At 42.7% G+C, this 25,217-nt stretch overlaps 2 protein-coding genes across 2 annotated transcripts in view; both read right to left on the reverse strand.

Moving 5' to 3' along the window:
- Positions 1-1,069: 1,069 nt before the first annotated feature.
- On the reverse strand, positions 1,070-4,018 carry LOC122453722 (tetratricopeptide repeat protein 30A). Its single transcript, XM_043487862.1, has one exon. The coding sequence runs from the start codon at positions 3,809-3,811 to the stop codon at positions 1,814-1,816; it is 1,998 nt and encodes a 665-aa protein (XP_043343797.1). The 5' UTR covers positions 3,812-4,018; the 3' UTR covers positions 1,070-1,813.
- A 9,188-nt stretch (positions 4,019-13,206) lies between these two features.
- The window catches only part of PDE11A (phosphodiesterase 11A), a 262,481-nt gene continuing 250,470 nt past the window's right edge, over positions 13,207-25,217 (reverse strand). The window contains exon 18 of the mRNA XM_043487864.1: positions 13,207-13,687. Within this exon, the coding sequence (XP_043343799.1) occupies positions 13,529-13,687 (159 nt within the window). The 3' untranslated portion in view covers positions 13,207-13,528. The remainder of the gene's footprint in view (positions 13,688-25,217) is intronic.

Genomic DNA, 25,217 nt, shown 5'->3' on the forward strand with positions numbered 1-25,217 from the left:
TTTTGAACCAGTCCATTGTCCCACATCTGGTTCTAACTGTTGCTTTTGACCTGCATACAGGTTTCTCAGGAGGCAGGTCAGGTGGTCTGGTATTCCCATCTCTTTAAGAATTTTCCACTGGGGAGCCGTAATCTTGTGACTCAAAGCTTCTGTCTGGATTCGTATGTGCCTGTGTTCTTTCCAATATTCATGTTCTTCTTTTAGGAATAGTTCAGTAACAGCAGTTATGCACATCATTTGTCCAAGTTAACATGCCAACAGGAAAACTGAAACTGCAAAACATGTACTTAACATGCTTCAGAAGTTTATTTGGAACTAGTAGGTTTGGAAAGGAGTCACTTCCTTGAGCAAGGACACTGCATGTTATCTGTACTTTGTAAGGAAATGGAAAATTTTCTCCAGTGTCCAACATATAAACTCATTTAATAATCCCTTTAGAATTTCCTTCCAAATATGGGGCCATAACCATCAGCTAGATAAATGGTATTAGCTCAGATAACAGACTAAATATAATTTCAAGCCCATGCAGAATTCACAATAAGCCAAACTCTCAGACAGATATAGAATTTCAGTACCCAAAGATATTACGCTACACAATTATTCTCAGCATGCTTCATTTGGGTGCCATTATTTTTTTTCCTCCCTGAAGAAAAAAAAAAAACCATTATTATAGTAGGAATTCCTACTGTTCATTGAGAGCTATTAGGTTGAACCATGGGAGCTACTGTTTTTGTAGGTTGAAAACTTTTAAATAAATCAGCAATTTCATATGGTTCAACCTAATGTTGTTGACTTTTCTAAACAAGGTTAAGTGGCCATGACAGTCACTTTTATGAAGAACAAAGGTATAGGGGGTAGAGGAAAGAAATAATAAAGCTCTTGTAGCTTGTAGAAAATTAAATGTCATAAGGTTTCAGAATCCATTGCTAGCATTTTATGGTATGAGTAGAAGACTTTGATGGGGTGATTGGAATAGTGTATAATATTTTTCTTTTTCCAAGATGTTACAACATAAAAACAAAGTCCAGTATCAATGTGTCCTAAGTAGAAACAAGAATTAAAAACCAAGTTTTAAGGGTATCTTAGAACTTTATTAATAAGTGTTATTAATCAGTTAAAGAAAAGAGTAACACTTATATTCAAATTATTAACAAATGGACAAAAGAGAACCATGAAAATCTGTCAGTTGTTTATTGTCTCCACACCACAGCACCATAGTTTTGTTATGGTATAATTTCCTACTAAATCTTGCAGGTTAAAAAAAAGTTTGGAATATAAAGAATTTTTGTTAAAGCATTACCATTGTATTGGAAAATTCTGCCAAGACATACTAAAATCTATGCAAAACATATGCATTACACATTAATGTTACTCAAAGATAAATTGTTGGAGTATAACATGAAATCTTTAAGATTATTATTAATCTCCAGGTGTCCTATATATTAACTGAGATCTGGACTTAACAGTGCTTGGTCCCTGGAGGATATAATCTTCTCATGCAGGACTTTTTCAGAGTATAGCAAAACACAAAAGATACAAAGGAGAGGAGATGTAGGCATTACAAATACTATTAGACACATTTCCCCATTCACTTTTGAATTTTTCATAAATCTTTCTAGGGCTCAAGTTCTTTTTATTATAATCCTTTTGTGATGTTTCTCAAAAGATACACCTAAATTATTTTCATTATAATTTTCAAGTGTACAAATTTCAATGTATAACAAATGTGAAGACGCCAAAGGACAAAGATAAAAGAGTTGCAAATATATAAAGTTAACAGAGCCATTTTGATAAAAGCCATCATTAGACACTACTACATATTCCAGTCTATAATCTCATAAATCAAAGCTTTTAACTCTCTGGATTCATATGTGACTGTATTCTTTCCAGTATGCATTCTTTCTTGTTCCAGGGGTTGCTCAATAACAGCAGGTATGTTCCTCCCGTAAAGTTCGCAGTGTTCTAGGAACTGAACACATTCTTGAATGACACTGTCACGAGGTACAATCATGTGTTTTGACATGTTTTCTAATAATGACAGGAAGCATCTTTTGGCATAATACCACGTATCAGTTCCTAGTTTTTTATTATAAGGTTCCAAGCTTTTGATAACCCGGGAAATACCAAAGTCATAATTTCCTTTGGCACAGTAAAGTGTCCCTATCACCAAATTCACAATGCAGAAATGGTAGATTTTCTTATCTGGGTCATCATAAGAGAGCTGTTCTTCCTCCTTTTCAATCTTCCTCATCAACTCCTCAGCTTCTTCATTCTGACTTGTCATAATATATGAAACACACAGGTTGGCCAGCACAATAGCACTGACTTTCAGGATGTTGTCATAATTCTTCTTGACTATTGGCTCATAAAAACCTATGGCTTCTTTGTATTTGTTTTCCTGCATGAACAGAACATGAGCCACATTCAGCTTCCACACATCGTGGTCATTACAGAATTCCACAGATTTGCGGAAGATCTTTTCTACCATTGGGTAATTTTCAAGGTTCCAGTATATTTTGGCCTGGGCCATCAACACAGGAATGTACTTCTCAAGGGTTTCATCATATTCATTCTCTGCCTTTTTGATAGCTTCATCATCTTTATTGTGTCTTGCTTCCTGCACTTGTTTGGTGAGTCTCCTGAGCTGTTCAGTCAGCATCCCTGCTAGGCCCTCAAGCTTAACGAAAGCCTCTTCAGGAGCTGTCTGGCAAGTGATCATGGCATCCAAGAAGTCATAGAGATAAGGTGTGAGGAACTTGTAAGTCAAATGGGCATTCTCTGCCAGGACATCTGCTGCCAGGTCAAAATACTCATATTTACAATAGAGCAGCAACAGGTTGCCAAAGGTCTCTGGAGGAAAGGGGATCTGTTGGAGCAAAAATTGTAGTTTTTCAAACCCTTCTGTGGGCCTGACATCCATGTTCATTAGTGCCTGATTGTGCAGGGTCACGGGGTCTAACTCTTCCTCTGCCCTTGGTGGCATGTCAGTGAGGGTTTCTTGGGCCACCTCATACTTTCTCAGTTGGTATTCTATGGCAGCCTTGAGGTTGAAGGCTTCCACCAAAGCAGTCTGGTGAAGGACTAAGGTGTTGCCAACACTTCGAACATCAATGCCCTCAATGGTCATGCCCACACCCAGCTCTGGGTGCTGCCGGATACCATGTTCAATAATCTCCACGATATGCTTTAGGGCAGATGCATACTGTCGGCTGCTGAAATAGGCCAAAGCCAGGTTGTAGGAAAGATCAGGCCGGTAGCCCGACGCCTGCAGGGCCGCAGAGAACTTGGAACACGCGGCTTCATAATGTCCCTCCTTGTACAGCAAACAACCCAGATTGACCTGGCCATCCAGCTCGTTCTCGCCCCCGCTGTCTTCTCCTCCTTCTCCACTCAGTAGCTGCTCCACCAGGCTTCTGGCCCCGGGCAGGTCGCCTTCGCTGTACTTGATCGCGGCTTGGAGACGGAGGACCCGGTTGTGGTAGGCGGGGTTGTCCAGGAGGAGGAAGGACACGCGGGTGGCCTCTGGGTAGAGGCAGGCCTTGTACAGGGCCTGGGCCTGGTACAGGCGGTACTGCTCCAGCTCCGGGTGCAGCTGGCCCAGCTGCTCATAGCATTCGGCCGCCTGCGCGAACTCCTGTAGGCGGTAGTAGCAGTAGCCCAGCAGCGACAGCCCGGCGCGGCTTCTCGGGCTCCGCTGGAGCTCTCCGCCCAGCAGCTGCACGGCCTCGGCGTACCGGGCATCCCGGATGAGCCGGTACACAACCGCGGTGAATTCCCCGTCGGGGATGGGCTCACCGCCCAGCCCCGCCATAACTGCCTCCGCGGCTGTGCATCCCAGTTACCAAGGCAACATGCCAACCGGAAACGGAAAACTCTTTTGTCCGGATGTTACTTGGCAATGGGAAAACTGCGTAAGGAATATAAAAGAATCACTGAAGTGAATTTTTAAAGTACTGTATTAGTCCTCGAGGACTCCGGGCTGCGGAAGTCGTGAGTCACGCAAGATAGATGAAAGGCCTCGGGGCAGTGCAGAAACGGAAACTCTACTTCCCGGCATGCACTGGTCCTATCGCGCCGGCGTCTGGACGTGCAGCGCTGCATGCTGGGAGGCGTAGTCTCTGCAGGACGGCCCCTCCGGAGTGGGGAAGTGAGATTTCACTTGCCTTCCATTAATGTTGATTAAAATTGCTGGCAGCCTTTTGTGTCACCTGTCTCTGGCTCGGGGAAAAAAGGTTTGCTATCAGAAGCCCCTTACGTTTTTAACCTTATACGCTTTGCAATATACACTCATGGTGTCGTTTCGCGGTTAGTTTTTATAATTTAATGAGAAGGAGAATTCTCTTCGGAATTCTCTTGGAATTAGAGTAGCTTCTCTTTTTAAGCTGCCTTGAGGGCACACTTTCTAAGACGTAATATGCAGTAGATAAAGATAATTCTTATTTTTGTCGTTTACGCAAGTTAACGATGGGAAATGGTTTTGTGAATATTATCTGGTCCTGGAAGACGTTCAATGTTAGATCCAGGTGTTCCCTCCGCCCTCCACAAAGAACAGTTATTACTGAGTAGATGTGAGTATTTAATCTTGGCCACATCTATTGGCTTGGCTCCCCAGCTTTCACTACAAGTAAGAAACCAATCTTCCTCGATCCCCCTACATCTCCATTGATCATCCATGATCTACACTGGCCTATCTAGTACCAAAGTAAACAGCGTACAAATAAAAGCATGTCTTTCCTGTGTGCTTAAAGAGTCAATCAAGTCCTTTTGCTGCCCATAACATCTTTTCTATTTATAAATTCCAGTGCCACTACTAACCATATTGTATGGCACTCAGACAATTGATGCACCTTATTTCTAATCTTAATCACCACCGTGTGTTCTCTTTATTACAGATACAGAATCTGTGTACTAGAAAGTTTTAAAGAATTTTCTCAAGACCACCCAGCAAATTTAGTTTTTTGAGCAAATAATTTGCCCAAGTGCACACAGCAGTAGTTCCGTGATATTCAGCAGCTAGTTTCAGGAGGAAATACTGACTGTAACCTAGTCCACGTATTTCCTACAGGTGAGTTTGTGAAGGCGCTGTGTTTGATGCCACACTGTGTGCTGGAAAAGTAGTGTCTTTTTTCCTTCCATTAAAACAACCAATCAACTTGGTGTGGGCAATAGACATTTGAACTTCCATATCTGAATTGTAGCTATGAGCAGGTGTTAGAAAATAATGGGGTTGGTATAGTTCCTGGTCACCTTGTATAGCTGGCAGGAGACTTTTGTGATTGCTTATATCCAAAGCAATTGAATTTCTGTGCTTTCAGCTTTCCTTGCTGAGAAACTGACAGATCTCTGTTCTTCTGGGTGGGACCAGACAAGAAACCTTCCACTTCATGATACTGAGAAAGGGACAAAGTGTACCCATTTCAGATGGGTTGAATAGCATTCTGGCCCACCTAAGATCCCCAGAAAAAGCAATGGATAAGGTCCACTATAACTGTACTCTGAGGCTTCTTTCAACTCAATCTCTGGGTACACCCTTTTAGGGCCTTCAACCCAGGGAGGTACTTGGGCTGAAGGATGCTTGCTAGTGCTGCTCAGTAATCCAGGAGTGGGGTGGGTGGCTGGGGGAGGGTCTTCAACTTTATGACTACCTGACTATACTTGTCCCTTGGAAACTCAGGCTCAATATTAATATTTTAAAATCCTTTTGTGTGATCTGATACTTTGGGTGAGGTGCTATTAAATATAGAAATGGGAAATTGTCATTTGTATCTTTAATCAATCAGTCTGATTTTCAGGGTTGTATTTGCATCATGAAAGCATTCACCTTCAAATGGCCTCTTGGGAATGGAAGCAAAATAGAAGGCCTGTGCTCTCCCCTACATTGCTCCCATCCCTACAGGCATCAGCTGAGGTTCCCCTCTTTGTGCTGATACCTGTCTGTGAGCATGGCTGCTGAAGTGGGCAGAGGGAAGCTGTTCTTCCTCCTTATTTCATGTGCGGCTGCTCCTGAGGCCTGGCTTGAAAAAAGCAGGACATTCGGCTTAGACAGATGGAGGGCAGGGTCATTTTCAAAATGAAATGAGTGCACAAATCACACTGTGAAATTGGCATGACCATGCCTGCTGCTGTGATAGACCGACTTTTATTTAGTCTATGACAGGCAGTTGGGGAATAGATTAGGTTTTGGGGGGGTGGGGGATGGTGAAAGAAGGCCCTTTAATTAATGATAGAAATTCTGGAAAGCAATAAATGGGGTGGGATATTACAAAATGTCATAAAGGATCATTTTGTTTCCAAGACAATCTTGGAAAGCTGGAGCATGTATCAAAAAGTTAGTGTATTGTACCATTTCTAGCAATAAGAAAACATTTGGTGGTTGCAGTAAAAAGATTTAGTGCCTTGTTGAAAGGAATTAGACTTTAGGAAAATGGTGTTGGACTCAGGGTGGATTTTGCTGCATAAAGGGAGGCATATTTACCACACAGAAGAATTTCATTTGGGCACAATGGATAGGAGCTAAAAGTATGATGTCTGGTTCTTAACATGCTTATATTTCTGCCTGTCAAATGTGAGATGACCAAATTCCATATCCTATTTTATGTATAATCTATTTGTATAATCAAATCTACGTATAATCAAATTCTCTTTTAAAACTAGTTGGAAAGTATGCTTTCTTATTTACCCTCTAAATGTAATTACTTCCTGTTGGTAAACGTTGGTAATTTATGAACATCTCAACAACCGTAACTGGGGTCAGACAATTTCTTTGATAAAGAAAGAATTTCTTTCTGCCAAACCATTTTCCAGTTGTTATGTCTGGTCCCTCTCATCTCAAGCCATTTTCTTCAGGATGTGGCCAGCCCCCTTATTTGTTTAGTCCCCTTACGTCTTCCTTCCCACCCCTCGAAATCTTCCACCACAAAGGGGGCAGAAATAATACATTTTTGTCAAATTGGTAATAGATTGACTTTTCGGAGCATCTATTCAGTCTTTTAAGAGTTTAGGAAAAATTGTGTACCAGATCAACACTTGGGAATATTTATGCTCAAGATGGTAAGACATTTAACCTCATGAATTCTCCTTTCACTGGTGGTTCCAGCTTTATTAATATTTTAATTAGATTTCCTTCTTGGATATACCTTTTTTTTTAAATCAAGTACCTTTTATTTGGGGGCTTATGGTGTTATTATCGAAATTAACTTATTAGGAAGAGCACAATAACATTGCTGTTTATAAATGCAATTACCAGAGAAGGCACAACTGTGGATACTTGCATTTGATGAAATCAATCAACCTTCCAAACAAAGAGCTCCTCTAAGCCCCTGTGTTTATGCAGTACTTTCTGTACCGGGGCCAGGTCCTGCTTTGCCTAACTTCCCTCATTAATCCTCACAGCCCTACTGTGAATTAGGTAATTCTTACCGTTGGCTCCACCTGAAAAACAGGGACTACAAAGCACAAAGAAACCCGTGGTTGCCTCAGTCGCGTGCGGGGACTGGTGACGGCTTAAGCTGGCCAGTAGGGGCCAGGCTGCACCTCTTCCTTTCCCCCGGAGCACCTCCTCTCCAGTCTTTGGAATCTGCTTTGGATCATTTGCTGCAGTTTGTTCTAATAGAACAGGCACAATGGTGTAAGAATTTTAAAGTTTAAGCACCGAAGCCACGGTGTAATTGTACGGCGTCAGTGGCTGGCGGCCCTGCATTGATGCGATCCCCCTGTGTAATTGCCCATGCAAATTTGAGCAATCTGTAACAGGCACAGGGAAGTCGTCTGCATTGGGCTGCAGACTCTTATCCCTCCAGAAAAACTTCAGTAATTCTAAGAACGTTTTGTCATCTTTAAGATGCTCCGTGGACAGGGCTGTCCCACTATCTTCTTACACAAGCAAACATCACAGATGAAGACAAGGTTAATGGGATAAATGGACAGTCAGAATTTAAATCCTAGGTCTTTGGATGCATGCCTGCCTCTTTCAGCCTTTAAATCATCCTTCTCAAGGGAAATAAAGAGTATTTCAGAGGTTTAGTTAAGCTTTAAGCATTTTGTTAAAAACAAAGATATTTAGTTCTCTTAAAGCAGTTTCAAAATCATGGATTAGATGCTTGTGATATGGTCAAGCAGTCTTATAATGTAGTATTCCTATAATGACACATCAGCCTGGGAGATATACACAAAGGGGGTGATGTCCGATAAGTCAATTGAAGACATATTTCACTTCTTTGGTGTAAAACAATAATAATTAAGAAGCAAATCAGTAGGGGGTCTTTTTTAGATGATTGTACATCAAAATAAAATGGCAAAAATATTTTTCCCCAAGAGGATGAGATTCCCCAACACCTAAACTCTTGTTTCCATACAATGCTATTTGTGTTTTTAAAAAAATTCATCTAAATATGATTTAATCTAAATCTAAAGAAAAAATAATCGAGATTCTAATACACATACACAGAAAATGAGCACAAAGATAAATGGTGGCCTGAAATAACACATTTTTTTTTTTAACAGCAAATACTTCATTCACTTAGTAAAACAAACATATTTTTGTCCCAGTGTATACGTTCAACAATATTAGTAGAGATGTGCTACACAGGTGAATAACTTATCTTTAGTGCTATTGAGAGAGGGACTAAATATGTAAGCACATTCAAAATTAAATTAGAAAAGATGTACAACATCAAATTACCAGCTGAGGAAAAGATACACAAGCCATGTAAGCAGGACCTCAGGCATTGTTAAGTCCAAGTGCTCAACGTGAAATTCCCCAGACACATCACTTCTGCCATCTATATGTTTTATTCTATTATTGTTCACTTATGAAACTTATGAAATTTTGGCCTTCTTATAGCCAGACTCAACCTTTAAATTTCCTGATACATGTGAGGTTTGGGAGTTCTTTACAGCGCATGACAACTGTTTCAGAGACTGTTATTCTGAAGCAGACAATGAAATTTCACTGCAGTGGCGCTGCCATAGTTTTTAGGGTCCCAAACTAGGTTTTACTCTTTTGCTTTAATGAATCCTTTTTGAATATTGTTTTTCCAGCCAAAACATTTTTCTTTATATGTAAATCTTCCCTTAATCTTAGATTTCTGTCCCACTTGGCAGGAGTTTTTCACACTATTAATGGAGATGAAACTGTATTTTATCTTTCTGTAATTCATTGAGTCAGCAGGAGCAATGGATTTTAAAAGAATTCTACCACAAAGTAAATTGAGCAGATTCTGTTTAATGACCTAAGGGAAGTGGATCAAATATGATACATTTTGATACATGAAAAAAGCAACTGAATTCCTGTAGCATTAATACTAGTTATTTCACTAACAAAATTTTAACGATTATTTCTAACCCAACCCAATGGGTATTTAAATATAAAATACCTGGAAATATGTGGACATTGCAGATTTCAGAAACAGAAATCATGTGCAATTTTAACTTCTTTTGACTCACTTTATAAATTCTAAATTAAACTGACTACCATTTATGGGATATCTATGCTATGAAATAATCTAAAGCTATCCTTTATGGAATAAAAGGGTATATTTTTAAAAAATTATACTGATGACTATGTCTTTTATGATCATTAGAGGCAGGCTCAGACATATCTGTGGTAAGGTTTTCGTATCTACTCCATGTATGTAACTTTTTATTTTGTCTTTAGGGAGGAGATGACCTGTTTATCCCTATCTTGTTTGAGAAGAGTGAATAAGACAATTACATGGAATAATTTTTTAAAGTTAAACACAGCTTGGTCCTTTGGTGTAGGGATGAATAAAAGTCAGGGCTTTTATTTTACAGGTGGAAAATCCGAGACCTGAGGGTCCCAAGATAACAAGCCAGGCCAGGGGGAGCCCCATCCACTGTGCCCTGGGGTGGTGCCCTTCGCAGTCTGCCAAGCTGTCCCTTCTGGCCGGGATTGCCAGCTATATTGTAGGTTGTGCATGTATTATCCACGTACTGACTAATAAAATGATAAACAGCCTGCCTGAGAAAAATACATCTCGTGGACAAAGTAGGATGAAGTCATTTCAACCATAAATGCCAAGAGAACCAAACATTTGGTCTGTTGGAGGTTTTATAAGAAGGTTCACATTTAAATGCCTTCCTCCAATAGGAAATAAATATTAATAATAACAACTGGGAAATTTTCTCTTTTTCTGTTTTGGGAAAGCAGATTATATGGGTAACCACACATACCTCAAATTCTTCTAAAGTTATACATTACTTAGAAAAGGGATTTAAAATACCCCAAACTCCCAAGTTCAACCTCTAATCTTCTGGGTTGTTGGCTCCAGGGAGCCTGCTACCCTCCTTTTCTACTGTTTCATGGTCATGGAGGAACAGACCTGGGCATTAGTCAGCAGTTTCTGAATTTTGACCCACAATAGGAAAGATACCTTGAGACAGGAGAAATAGATGGAGGCAATTACAAACAGCCACTTGATTGATGGTTGACATTGTCAGGGCTCCACTGTATGGCAGATTGCAATGGTGTTGAACTCCCCTTGCTACCAGTGGATGTTGCTATTGGCAACCGTGCAGTGAAGCCAATAAAAAGGCAAGAAAATGAGAGGAAAACTCAACCTTAGTGGGAGCCGGAGGGTTTCTGCTATAAATTACATTCCCCTCAGCAATATGCAGCATCAACATTCAGGGTAGCCACAATGCATGTAGCTGCCTGCAGTCTCCATCGGACCCTGGGTCTAGTTTTATCATAAAGCACATGCTTTAAAATTTTGCTCTAGATACACTGGCATCCATCTTTCTGGGCTATTTATTTATTTATCGTTGGGGAGGATGACAGATGTGGGTTCATCTCTGCCTCACATGGACTGATTTTCAATTCCCACTTGTGATACAAACATGTGACAACAGCTAGAAACACCTGCAGTGCTTCTAGCTGCAGACACACAACCAGGCTCTGTCCCTGCTTCCACCCGCCCTTTCTTCCTCACCTGAAGGAGGGAGACAGCCCAGCAGAAGCTATTTTCCTTTATAGCTGAGTGATTCAGAAAACTGGCTTAATAAAATCCATAAATCTGAACAACCTCCTCTTACCTGCTCTGCAGAGGCAATTTTTCCTGCACTTATTTTCTCCTCGAGTTTCTCCAGTCTTCCCCACAGAGACAGTGGTAGAGGGTAGCTGGGAACATTATTTTTTAGGGTTCCCACTCCTTCCTTCTCTCTTTTGTCAATCCCCTCCCTACTCAAGTATCTCTCTTCTCTAAGCAATTGATGACAAGACGTACCTTCATTTTTTTTTTTTTTTATAACAAGTCCCATTTTTTCCGTGTTTGGATTAATGTTCACCTTCCCTTTGGCCATCTCTTACCACCTGCATTGGGCCCTATATATTCTTGTTAGTCATTTTCTTTTGGTTCCCCTCCTCCTCCTCCTCCTCTTCCCCCATTTGCCTGGTTTATAATTTTCTTTTCCTCCATTTCTGGTCATGTAGAATCTTTCTTCTTCCTCATGGTTACCTTGCTCTTCCCTTACTTCTGTTTTGGTTCCTTAATTTACCCATTCTTTAAACATTTCCCCAATGTCTACTATGTACCAGGAAAACAATGTCCTTGGTGGAACTTGGCCCCTCTTTCTCTGAGTAAAGTTAATAACTGACACTGACCATCAACAATAAGAATAGAAGTGGTTTTAAATTTAGATTTTTTTTGGAACTGGAATGGACTGCAAGGTTTATCTGGTCCAGAGATTTTCAAATTCCTCAGAGGCCCTTTATGGGCTGCTAGGTATGTAATCAAAGAGATGAGGCTTCATAGGGCTCCCCCAACCCAGCTTCAAACAGAGGACTTGGACTTTTAGATGTTTTATGTCTTGGGGATACTTTGTAAGATTTACTTGAATGAAGAGTTCTAAGGTTAAGTTATGTTTGAAAATAATTTCTTAGTGTAATCTCATTTGACAAATGAGGAAAAAGGAAGAAGTTAAGTGATTTGTCTAAAGCCATCCAGTGAATAGTGCCAGAGCTAGGGTACAAGTCTAGCTTCTAGCCCAGCATTGTTTTGTTTCTCTCTCTCTCTCTTTTTTTTTTTTTTTTTGGTTGCACCTCACGGCATGCAGACTCTTAGTTCCTTTGTGATGGAAGATTCTTAACTACTAGATCACCAGGAAAGTCCCACAGTGGGGACTTTGGATAGGGCATACCATGTCCTCAGTCTCTCGGCTTTCTAATCTCTGCATCTGTTTAACATAGCTTATTCTTCTCTATGGGCTTCCCAAGTGGTGCAAGTAGTAAATAACCCTCCTGCCAGTGCAGGAGACATAAGAGACCCGAGTTCGATCCCTGGGTTGGGAAAATCCCCTGGAGGAGGGCATGGCAACCACTCCACTATTCTTACCTGGAGAATCCCATGGACAGAGGAGCCTGGTGGGCTATAGTCCATAAGGTTGCAAAGAGTCGGTCATGACTGAAGCAACTTAGCATGCACACATTCTTACCTTTTATAAATCTGGATTTCTGTAGGATATTTGTTCACTGCCCAGACTGTTATTTCTTAATCTTTCAAGCATTATATTTTACACTTAAGGAAAAATCCAAAATTGGGGCACTCTCCATTTGGCTTTCAGTTGGCACTGGCAGTAACCTTAGACTTTATACTGAAACTCATCACTAGGAGAACTCTAATATATATAAAGGTTGTCAGTGATCATTCTCCATGGCTCTGCTGTGTCCTGTGAAATGTCTCACTGTTGGAAATAGTTCTGAATGTTCTTGTGTCACTCATGGTAAATCCACCTATAGATTTTCTTTCATCCAGACTTCAATAAAAGTCTACCAATCCATTCCTGCTAGGAGAAGACTTGATCTACATTGAAGGTTGAATCTAAAAACTAAAAAAGGGGACCACAATCCCAATGCAGTGTTACGAATCATGTGTAAACACCAATCAGACAAACACATTTGCTGTCTTCCTACTATGGACCTTTTTAGGGAAAACTGGGAGTGGCTGGTTTTTGTAAGGATAATATAGGTGTCTCTTTTAGGTAGGCAATTCTGAAGGCTCTGATCTATCATTAAGAAGCTTTAGGATTAAAAATAAGATATCTCCACAGAATACAAATTGGGATTCTAGGGACAGTCTGGCACAAAAGGGAGCTTGGGAGAGGAAGCAGAGGCAGGCATTGTTTGGCTTGTAACAAACAGAATAGCCATATACAAAATGAAGCAGCGCTAATGACGCCTTCACTGTTCAGTGTCCCCTTAGCTCCGAGGGAGCAGGGCCAGCCATCCTCAGTCCTGGCCCCACGGCTGCCCTCTGCCCAGAAGCTTCTCAGCCCAGAATCTCCGTGCTCATCGGGGAAAGGTGAGGGTCCTGGAGTCTGCCTGCTGCCCCCACCTTCCTCCTCTGTCCTTTGTGCTGACACCACGCTGCAGGGTGAACATCCAGGCATGCTTCTCAGCACATCCCTGAGGTTGTATGTCTGTTTGAGCCTAAAGGAACCAAAGAATGGTGTGCGGGATGGAAGCCGACTCTTGGGGGCGCAGTCATTTTGCAGCAGCGGCTGGCCTGGAGGGTTAGTTTCTGTCATCCCTGGTCTCTGTGACCTTGGCAGAGCGGGCGGAGGCAGTCGAGGAGACGGGCAGCCTTTTCTGGTGCAGCTCTTCCCACTTACTTCTGTTGGTGGCCACGGAATCCAACATCGGCTTCAGTTTCACATTGACCTTCACCAGTGCCTACAAGAAAACAAAAGCGGGTGGGGGGAGAGATGAACCAATCATGGCCTTGATTTTCTAGCTTTCACTTGTGAGGAGAATGGAAATGGGCTGTAAGCAATGAAAATGATGATTATTTTGGTAAACATGACCTATTTACAAGAAGCAAATATGCACTTAACATCACTGTGTTGTATTAATAGAACTTATAGAGAAAACGAAAAAATAAGACAGATGTCTGTGTACTGCTCTAGGGGGCGCCAGCCGATGTGATTATGATCCTGTTTTAAATTCACATCAATAGGAAACAAAATATTCAGCTCACACATGTCTACTAATATGTGTATCTTTGCCTGCTAAGGAGGGCTCTGGATCTCAATAGACCAGGAACTGAAATTTTTACAAAAATAAACCTACCATTTGCTCCACCATAGATGATTCTGGGTGGATTCACCTGAATGAGAAAGGCCAGGTAAAGTCCTGAAATGAGAGGAGCTCATTTTTTAAAGCGCAGGATCAGGGAATTGTGCTCAATGTACAGATCACCATGAGAACATGCATGGAAATAGACACGAGAGAAAAGAAAAAGGGGTGTGGAAGAGAGGGACAGATGGAGGGGTGGGGAAGAAATGAGGGAGAGAAAATGTAGGGTGTGGCCAGAGGCTGACCGACCCCCAAGGCTAAGAAAGGTCAGGATCCAGCCTGCTCACTTGCAGGAGACCCTTCTATATATCTGTTTTGCACTTAATTTTGTATCATTAAAAAAAAAAAAAAATGGTCCCCTATTCCCAAACAGTACAAACTTCCAGCCTCACAAATCTTGGATCACCGCTCTACTGGGACAAAGCAATGAATAAAACAAGGATCATGGATCTGTGAGGGCTTAGCCCCTGGAAAAGCCTTGGTCAGCGTTCTGTGGCCACAGATTATAGCCCTAGTCCCGTGGAGACGCCCTGCAGGTGCGTCCCATTCATCACAAGGGAGACAAAATGTGACCATGTGACTAAACCACCGCCATTGTAGGACACCTCCTGAAAAGCCTTCAAGCCTGACAGGCGGTTGGCAGGTGCTCCAGAGCGAAGTCCGCCAATAGGAAGAAGAGTTGTTTCTGTTGAGGATGGAATACCCTGATCACGACTGCAGTGTGTTAGGAAGGCCTGAAGCATTGCCTAAATAACATTCCGCTCTGGGGAGTTTCAGAGATACAAGTGTGATGCAACTAGATGTAGGTTAAGTGGGGGCTGGAAGTCCAGAAATAATCAGGGAGCCTGCTGACCAGTGAGCACTCCACCCTGGCCTAGGTGGTGCCCCTTCACATTCACATCCCCCAAACAGAGCATATTAGCGTGATATTTATCACACCAAGCAATGACGTCTAATTTGAAATTGGATGTATTCGTTATTCCATATGATAATAAATCACAGCAGCGTAATAATTCAGGCAGTAATCAAAATCCCCTTTACATCACGAGCAAAATGCAGGTGCCTGTTTTCTGCTCAGTGCAGAGTTTTTATTTCGACAATAGTGTGAGAGGGGGCGACGCGTGCCATGGTTTTCAGTATAGTTTGGCACTGCGTCCTCTTTGCTCTGATCAAGCCTTTTAATTAAACCGACCACTATAATTCCTATGGAAATTAGTGTTTATGTTATTTTCCTGCTACAAAAGCATTTCTCTAAACTTTTTTTTTTAATCCCAGGAGCACAAATTGGAATTTTTTTCTGCATGAAATGTAATTAAAAACTCATTTGATTACTATAGTTCTGGCTCTGTTTTACTTATTAAATTCCTGTAATCAGTTTTCTTTTATGAAGCTGCTGGGAAATGATCTCAAAAGCAACACATTTTTCTCTTCCTTGGCAGGTTCCCGAGCATTTACTAAATTACATTCATAGCACCTGCCCATGATTCGAATTACTCCACCAATTTATTTCTAAAACTATTTAAATTTATTTGGCTTAGCCCCAAACAGATTGCTTTCTTTTATCTAGCTCTTTGTTCTCTGTCTTGCTTTCTTTGTGTTGAATATAAAATTTTTTGAGGGGGTGGTACATATTTCTCAGTATTCCTTTTTCTCTTTATTTCATACTCTCCTTAAATACAGAATTGCCATACTGGAATATCATTTTCTTCTAGTCGGGTGCTGGCTCTAGGCAAAGGGAGCAAGAACTTCATCTTAAAGAATAATTCTTGCACTATAAATTTGTTACACATAAATGCAGTTAGCTGGGAGAATATGGAACTATTAGAATATTAGGAAGGCAAGGCATGATCCACAAATTTAAATTCCGAGGTTTATGGTGTACGTGCAATGTACCGTCAGCAAGAGAATTGCTCCCAGTATTTAGAAAGATACAGGTATTCCTACAAACTTCTCATCAGTGGGTGATACCTGATAAATTCTGTGCAAATGCTGCTGGGATCTGTCTTGTTTGACTAACTCTTCTCTTAGCAAAAGAGAAAAGGGACATGTCAGCCTTCTGCTCACTCTGCATGTACACGCAGAGGGATACTAAACGTCATGTGCGTGGTGTAATCCACCGTGGGATGCTGAGTCTCTTCGGTGACATCCCTCGGTGTGGCCTTTCAGTGTTTAGACATGTCCAGAGGTAGTAAACTCATGACCTCCCTGGGTGGGTGTGTCCAGTTTCCTCTTCATCCTGATTTTAGAATGTTGTTCTTTCTACTGAGCTGAAATATATATCCCCGTAAGCAACCTAACAGTTCTAGTCCTTGGGGCGCTCTCCCTTTAAACCCAAATCTGCTGAGCAAGGAGATCCAACCAGTCCATCCTAAAGGAGATCAGTCCTGGGTGTTCATTGGAAGGACTGATGGTGAAGCTGAAACTCCAGTACTTTGGCCACCTGATGCAAAGAGCTGACTCATTGGGATGCTGGGAAAGACTGAAGGCAGGTGGAGAAGGGGACGACAGAGGATGAGATGGTTGGATGGCATCACCGACTCAATGGACATAGGTTTGGGTGGACTCCGGGAGTTGGTGATGGACAGGGAGGCCTGGCATGCTGTGGTTCATCGAGTCGCAAAGAGTTGGACATGACTGAGTGACTGAACTGAACTGAACTGAACAGTAAACCAGTGACTCCTATGCACCTCCAAGTGTAGGTAAGGGATTTACTGACCTCAAAACCCAACTTGGGCTACAGATGGATATCCTGGGGGCTCCCAAGCCCACTTCAGCTCCCCAGCCCTGTCGGTGGCCCGTCGCTGACACGACCCTGTATACCCTGGGGACACAGCCCGAGGCATCTGGCCATCCAGGTGGCTGAGGGGCCTCACGTCCTTCCTGATTCCAGTCAGGCTCCACTTGTGAGCTCACTTGTGACCAGTGCATATGTTTTATTCCATATTTTATGAATAAGTCATACATTCACTAGACGTGTAGTCTAGTGAATACAAAGGGTCCAATATGTACAGGGTTAAACATCTCCCTTCACCCCCTGCCCCAGAGATTTAATTTCCATCGCCAGAGGCAACTGATGTTACCAGTTTCTTGGGTATCCTTCTAGAAACATTTTATGCCTATGTCAGTATAAGTATGTATATTATGTACATATATGAAAAAAGGTGAAAGTTGCTTAGTCATGTCTAACTCTTTGTGACCCCATGGACTGCAGTCCGCCAGGCTCCTCTGTCCATGGAATTCTCCAGGCAAGAACACTGGAATTGGGTAGCCATTCTGCTCTTCAGGGGATATGTGATGGATTTTTTTTTTTCCATTACTTTAAACATTCCTCAGTTTTATTGGGGAAAGCATTGGGTTACTTAGAAATAACATGATCTTTTGAGGCTTGTCTTTAAGCTTCCCTTGGTGGGTCTGGAGCAAACTTTAGGGCTAATTTGGCCCCACTACTAAGACAGTAATCTTCTGAGAACTGTGCCCAGAACGTCATATATTTCAAGGTTTTTCTCTAAAATTCTGGGTGGTGGAAGCATGGACTACTTCCCCGCCCGTGTGAACTCTGAGGATTCCTCTGCTTGCTGCTTTTTGCTAGTTCTTTCCAGCCTCAGTAGTTTCCTCACGTGCAGGGAGCGAACGGCACTGAAGGCCCGGGCCACTGCAGATCCCCGGAGCTGTCTCACGCAGCGTCTCTTCTCAGCCACCCTTCCCGGAACGCTCACCTCCTTGGCCTCCCTCGACTCCTGGTTCTGCCTCCTTATCCCACTGAGACCCCTGACTCTGTCTGGGTGCTCCTCCCCCTGCTGCGGCCGGGTCACTCCCCCCAGGGAGTGAGCTGGGACAGCTGGCGGGCCCATTTCATTTGTTCCCCTTTCTCACAAATCTGTATTGTGTGGCTGTTGTCCACTGTCTGAAAACTTGTTTGATGTATTTTTCTGTGTGTTTTTGGGTTTTTGGTGTTTTATCCCCCCTATCACCATGGTCCAGCGGTGGAAGTCGCTATCATTGGTTTTAAACAACTCTGTCTTGGGTCCCAGCCCATGAGCTCCAAGGGAGAGTGGAAACAAGGCCTCTATCTCTGGATCTCTAGCTCCGGGAACAGCAGCCCTCCTCCTCTCTGCCCACAAAGCAGTGGCAGGAAGACAGGGGAGGTCAGGATGAGTAAGGTCAGGACGTTCTGACCTGCTACAAAATCCTGCTGTAAAAACAACCCCAGAATGACCCCCTTGGGAAATGAATACAGTATTCTGTCTCACTACCATAATTCCTGAGACCGTGTTTGTAGCAGCTCTCTAAGCTGCTGGGAGGCATATTTGGGCCTTGCTTTCCCTCCACCACCAAGATCCACATCTGCCACCATCTGGCCGGCGTGTGCTTCTCAGCCGGCCACAGTCCCTTCTCGGAACTCGACTGCTGGATAGATGGAGGCAGATGTGCTACAGGGGAGGAAGCCAACACAAAGCTCTGTTCTTAGGAGTCCCTACTCCTACATTCTTGCTGAGAAGGGGCAGAGAGGAACCCCACCAAATTAAAGGCAGACTTCCTTTGAACCTGAAAATGTCCAACTACATCATTAATACCTTTAAAACAAACTTTGAGGCAATTATCTGAGCTGGCTATTTATTTTTTTTAAAGGCCAAAGAGAGAAGATAGTTTTTACTTCCTAGTGTTGACTCATATATTCCCAGGGTGTTGGCAATAAGAACTGTATTTTCTGATTTCCTCCATCCCCACCCTACTCAAGAGAAATAATCAGAAACTAACAGATATGATGGCATGGTAGAGAAAAGAGAAATTAAAATATTTTTAAAATATCGATTTTGGGGGGTAAAATTTAAAAATAGACTTGGAGCCCCTCTTAAATGTCTTGTTTGAGGCATTATCCTTGTAATGAAGATGTGATTACTTGCAACCATGATCATTTAACTTCCTCAACAAAAATGTCAAAGCCCACTTGGGGGTTGGCATTTTGAAATGGAAAGTCATTGGTGGCATGACCAGCTGGTGTCATCTCTGCTCAAACCTTCAACAGTAGAAGCAAGAATGCATGCAAGTGGTGGTAGGTCCTGAAATTCTTTAGAATTCTCAAGACTGGCCAGTCACATGTGTAAAGAGCATCTCCAAGAAACAAGAAGGCTTCGACTGAAGGTTTGTGACTTCAGAGAGAAGTGGCCAATTGTGCAGCAAATCCCAACTTTTAAATTAGTGGACTTTTGAACTGCTAATCTTTCCTGATGCTCAAAGGTAAGGATTAGTTCCGACTGCATCTGCCATATTCCTGAATTTTACATGCCATGTTGCAATGATGTAGTTGCTAAGAATCCCATTTGGCTTGTCAGCCTTCTACTCCTCCATCGTGTTGTAAAGGCCAGATCGTGACCTGATTGTCCTGAACTCAGCTCATTGCCTTCCTGTGAACCCTGCTGTCAGGGTTACTCCCTCAGGGAATTAAGTATTACCGTCTCCACCCAACTGCCCAGCCCAGCAATCTACAGATCATTCATGACATCTTTGTCTTCCCCCACATCCAGACTATCACCAAGTCCTCTCAATCCTACTCCCAAAGTGCCCCCGTGTGTCAGTCTAGTGCCATTTCAATCACCCAAGCTCAGGCTACCCTCACCTTCTCCACTGCCTTAATCTGCTCAGCTCCTGCCTGGGCTCCCTGCTTCCTTGAGTCCTGTCCAATGAGCTCTCCTTGCATCTATCCTGGTCAATCAAACCACACATCTGAGCCTGCTGCTCTCTACCCTGAACCTTTCGGTGGCTCCTATATGATATGAATGTGTTGCAAGACCCTACTAGAAAAGGAGAATTGTGGCATTAAAAGGTAATGAAATCCAGAAATAAAACAAACACAAAAAAAGAACCATAAAGCTGAATGGAAAATTAGCATTGTAGTACAAAACTGAATATTGAAACACTAAAATAATCCCATTGGGTCTTCTAGAAAACATGAAATGCACACCTTTTTGTGCATTTTACCATTTTTCTGGGTAAAAGAATAAGCTAACTTCCACATGGTGTGTTTGGCAAGGGAGTAGCCGAAGTGTTGGTTACTACATGTGAGAGCAGATGGAGCTGGCTGTGCGGTCCAGATGGGAGGCAGCAAACAGATTCCTCCTAAACCTCACTCCTTCCCTCCCCAGTTCAGTGGCCTCTGAAACTCAAGGTTGTGTAAAAATTAATTTGCATTAAATTGCTTAAGATAATGTATTAACTACCACAGGAGGCTTCCAGCAGATTTTAAAACTTGCTTCAAAAAACAAATAATCAAACAATAATGGTGAACACAGAACTGAACCAAGACTTTCTTGGATAAATGTTTTTAGACATTCACGTTAAATAGACTACCTTTAAAACAAACCTTTAGTGTGAAATTGGCTCAGGCTGGAAAATTAATAATAATCGTTTATAAATGTCACACATGTACCTGCTCCAGGCACCATATGCTACTGGGTTTTCCCCAGGCTAGAGCACAATGGTGTTTAAAAGGCTTATGACTTCTTCCCATTTGGGGAGGGAGTCATTTACTCCACCAGGGCTGTGGTATCTCTATCAGAGACTGCTAGTTGCCTTTCCAGGAAGCATTCTAGCCTCCCTTAAGCTTAGGGGCTTCCCTGGTTGGTCAGTGGTAAAGGATCTGCTGCCAAGGTAGGAGACTTGAGTTTGATCCCTGGGTCAGGTAGCTTCCCTGAAGAAGGAAAAGGCAACTCATTCCCTTAGTCCTGCTTGGAAAATCCCATGGACAGAGGAGCATGGCAGCTACAGTCCACGGGGTCATAAAAGAGTCAGACATGACTTCGCGGCTAAAAAGTAACAACAACAAAGCTTAGGAATGGCCAGGGAGGAGCAAGAAGAATTTAGGAAAAAAGCTTCTGAGAAGACTCTTAAATGAGAGTATATTCATTTCGGAGGTGCATCCTTTTGTCCTTGCCCCTCTCTCCTCCTTGCTGCCAGAAAATTAACATGATGGTTAGAGCTACAGTGACCATCTTGTGACCATGAGGCAATCTTGAGTATGGCAGTCACGTCCTGAGGGAAGATCAACAGGGCCTGGGTCTCTGACTGTTATGGAAATGCCATAACATAGAAACCTAGAATTGACTTATTTGGATTATTATTATCAGAGAGAAAAGTAAATTTCTATTTTGTTGAAGCTATTGTGATTTCAGATGGTGACTGCAGCCATGAAATTAAAAGACGCTTGCTCCTTGGAAGAAAAGCTATGACCAACTTAGACAGTATATTGAAAAACAGAGACATTACTTTGCCAACAAAGGTCTGTCTAGTCAAAGCTATGGTTTTTCCAGTTGTCATGTATGGATGTGAGAGTTGAACTATAAAGAAAGCTGAATGCTGAAGAATTGATGATTTTGAACTGTAGTATTGGAGAAGGCTCTTAACAGTCCCTTGGACTTCAAGGAGATCCAACCAGTCCATCCTAAAGGAGATCAGTCCTGAATAGTAATTGGAAGGACTGATGTTGAAGCTGAAACTCCAATACTTTGGCCACCTGATGCGAAGAACTGACTTATGGGAAAAAAACCCTGATGGTGGGAAAGATTGAAAGCAGGAGGAGAAGGGGACGACAGAGGATGAGATGGTTGGATGGCATCACTGACTCAATGGACATGAGTTTGAGTAAGCTCTGGGAGTTGGTGATAGACAGGGAAGCCTGGCGTACTGCAGTCCGTCAGGTCGCAAAGAGTCAGACACGACTGGGTGATTAAACTGAACTGAACTGTGATTTCAGATCTCTGTTACTAGTGACACATGCAATTCCTGTTTGAGAGAATTGATGTTAGGATGTAGGTCTCTATTTTATGGCTACCTGTGTAGGTGTCAAAAGGTTCTAACCATCTCAATACTTGGACACATTGATCTTTGCATCGAGGAGTCGTGAGATAAGTTTTTTTTGGCAGTGGGTTATAAGTGAACTGTAGTAGGCAGCAGAGGCTAGATATTGCCCCCTTACCCTTCCTCAGGTAACAGTTTACTCCATGTGCTCTGACTAGGCACATCATTCAGGCCTGACCAACACCAGTGATTGATGTAGAGATGTGGATCGGATGTGACCCAAGCTAAGGAAATCAAAGGTCTTGCAAGGTTTCCCCTGGAACTACTGGAAATGAACTTTTCTTTTCCTTCTTTCTTTTGGTGTGATAATAGCTAGAATGAACATGTGACCTCATTGCTGCCAGGATGTGTGAGGAAAGCTTCGCTGAGAATGAAGGCAAAACATACTTACCTAGAGGCAGAGAAATGGGGGCATCTGCCTTATGATGGCCTTTGAATCCTCTGGATCTGTCCACATGCCACCCAATCAGCTGTACCTCCAAACTCTCAGGCTGCTTAAACCAGCAAATTCCCATTTCTGCTCAAACTTATTTGAGGGAGTTCCTGAGCTCCAAACACTGGGTCTTTGGCTGTTGTCCCTTATTGTTCTCTGTCACCTGGAGGGACTACTTGAGATTGAAATCCCTTACTAGACTTTGAACTGGTGGCTGTCATAAGGGAGTCTCAATTTCCCAACATAAGAAGTTGCTGCTGGGCTTCCCTGGAGATCCAGGTGGTTAAGAATCCACCTTGCAATGCAAGAGACACTGGTTTGATCCCTGGTCAGGGAAGATCCATATGCTGCAGGGCAACTAAGCCCGTGAGCCACAACTACTGAGCCTGCGCTCTGGAGTTGGTGAGCTGCAACTGCTGAGTCCACGTGGGGCAACTACTGAAGCCCGTGTGCCTAGAGTCCGTGCTGCACAACAAGAGAAACCACGGCAATGAGAAGCCTGCACATGGCAATGAGAGAGTAGACACCACTCTCTGCAACACAGCAATGAAGACCCAGCCCGGCCAAAAATAAATATTTTTCAAAAGTTGCTGCTAATACTCAAGGGTCAGCCTTCTCCACCCAAGTTCATTAGAGTCAGGGACCAGCTAGCACTTATATCCCTTCTCCTTGAACTACTGCTGCTGCTGCTGCTAAGTCTCTTCAGTCGTGTCCGACTCTGTGTGACCCCATAGACGGCAGCCCACCAGGCTCCGCCGTCCCTGGGATTCTCCAGGCAAGAACACTGGAGTTGGCTGCCATTTCCTTCTCCAATGCATGAAAATGAAAAGTGAAAGTGAAGTCACTCAGTTGTGTCCAACTCTTCACAACCCCATGGACTGTAGCCTACCAGGCTCCTCTGCCCATGGGATTTTCCAGGCAAGAGTACTGGAGTGGGGTGCCATTGCCTTCCCTTGAACCACTAGAGTCTGCCAAATAGACTCTTTAATAAAAGGTTTTAAAGGTTACTGAGTCTTAATCTCCCATGCTGTGCGGACTCAGAAGACACCAACAGAGACTGCCAGCTCCCCTAGTGGCGAGTCAGCAGACCTATGGGATTTCGCCTTCCAAGGAAGGAGTGCTCATAGGTCTGGGGTGACTTGGCATTCATTTAGCCTGGATTGTTCCTAATGATCAGATGAACTGGGACAGGAAAAACAGCAACTAGCTGTTACTTTCTCCTTAGTGGTAGTTCAGTATTACTCCACGTTTATCACATCAGATGAGCTTCTCTTTCCAGCTGAGAAAACTCTTTTTCTATACGTGATCTTAACTCGGCAGATTCCTTAGAGCAGTAACAGCTGTAGGATCTATTCAGCAATAGCGAATTGTCTGTCTCTGATTTTTGCAAGTACCAAAAATTACTGTCAGAGCTTTCTGTTTTGTTAGTGACATTTGAGAACTTAAAATCTAAATAATGTGAGAGAGTTATCCAGATAGGAATCATAAGTAAAGACAATAAAGCCACAGAGGTAATACTTGGTTTGAGGAGGGCAAGCAAGTTCACTGGAATCCAGGGTAAGAATGAGGCAGATCTATACTTGGAATCCTAAGGGCACAGTCTAGCTCAGTTATAACACTGATGTTTGCAGCATCAATGTCTAATCTCCTGAAAGCTAATCACAGTACTACTAATAACTTAGAATGAGATCATTTTCTTTCCAAGGTTTGAAGCAGATTAGTGCCTGTAAAAAAGAAAATACTCTATTGCAATTTCTCTCCCTCTTTTCTTTCTCTTTCCATTTTCTTTTTAATCTCTCAGAGGATACTTGTTTCACTTTTATTTTATTTATATGCTCAAGGGATTCCTTTGTGGAGATTTGATATTTATAAATTACATTAACATTAGGAATTAATGAGGCAGGAATTTAGTCTCCTTGGATTAATAGCATTGTTATTTCCACAACATAGGGCAAGCATCTTAAACTCAAATGTCTACCCAAGCCAGGCCAGTAAAGTTAATGAATGAAATAGGCTGGGAGATACAGCTGAGAGAGGTGGGGCCTATGGCAAACAGAACATGTTACACTTTTATAAACAGTGCTCAACTGAATGAAATAGGGCTGGGTCTGTTCTGAGGCCACCCACTTGTTCTCAGTGACAGATAGTAAAACACATTTTGCCAAAGTGAACTAATAACTTCTGAGTGCTGAATGTGTCCTGTGATCCAGGTGCCATCCTAGGGACTCTCCAGATGTGAGCTCGTTAAACCTTGCATCAATGCAGAGATGGGTGCTGTTGACCCTGTTTTGACAGATAAGGAACCTGAGATTGGGCAAAATTGACTTAAAAGCGTCAGAGTTTACATGGCTAAGTGTACAGCAGAGCTGGAATGTCATGCAGGCTGTCTGAGGACAGAGCCCATGGAGTCTTCCCTGAGGGATCTCAACTAGGCTGCTGGTGACAACTTGTGTCTCACACTTGACTGCAGCATCTGGACCGTGGAGCAACTTTTCTGCTCTAGTGTCCTCAGCACTGTTTTGGGACAAAGTCACAGGAGGGAGGTGGCCTCACCAAGGAATGAAAAAGCACCACTTCCCAAACATTAGGTGTAGACAGTGAGTCTTTCATCTGTGACTCGTCTACTCGAGCTTACCCTGGGAAAAGAAAATGAGGGTTTTAAGTAGTAAATCACAGGCAAGCCTAAAGAGGCTCCCGTGCACGGCAGCAAGGAGAACCGCTTCTTCTGTTATAATGAGCCCCTCTAGGAGATTGTCCTAGGTTACCCTGTTGGTCGGGTTTTCAGAGCACATTGGTAGCTAATCAATCATGCTCATTGTGTAGGCAACATCTGGACTTGGA

This window comes from Cervus canadensis, chromosome 15 (genome assembly GCF_019320065.1).
Source record: "Cervus canadensis isolate Bull #8, Minnesota chromosome 15, ASM1932006v1, whole genome shotgun sequence".
NCBI lineage: Eukaryota > Metazoa > Chordata > Mammalia > Artiodactyla > Cervidae > Cervus > Cervus canadensis.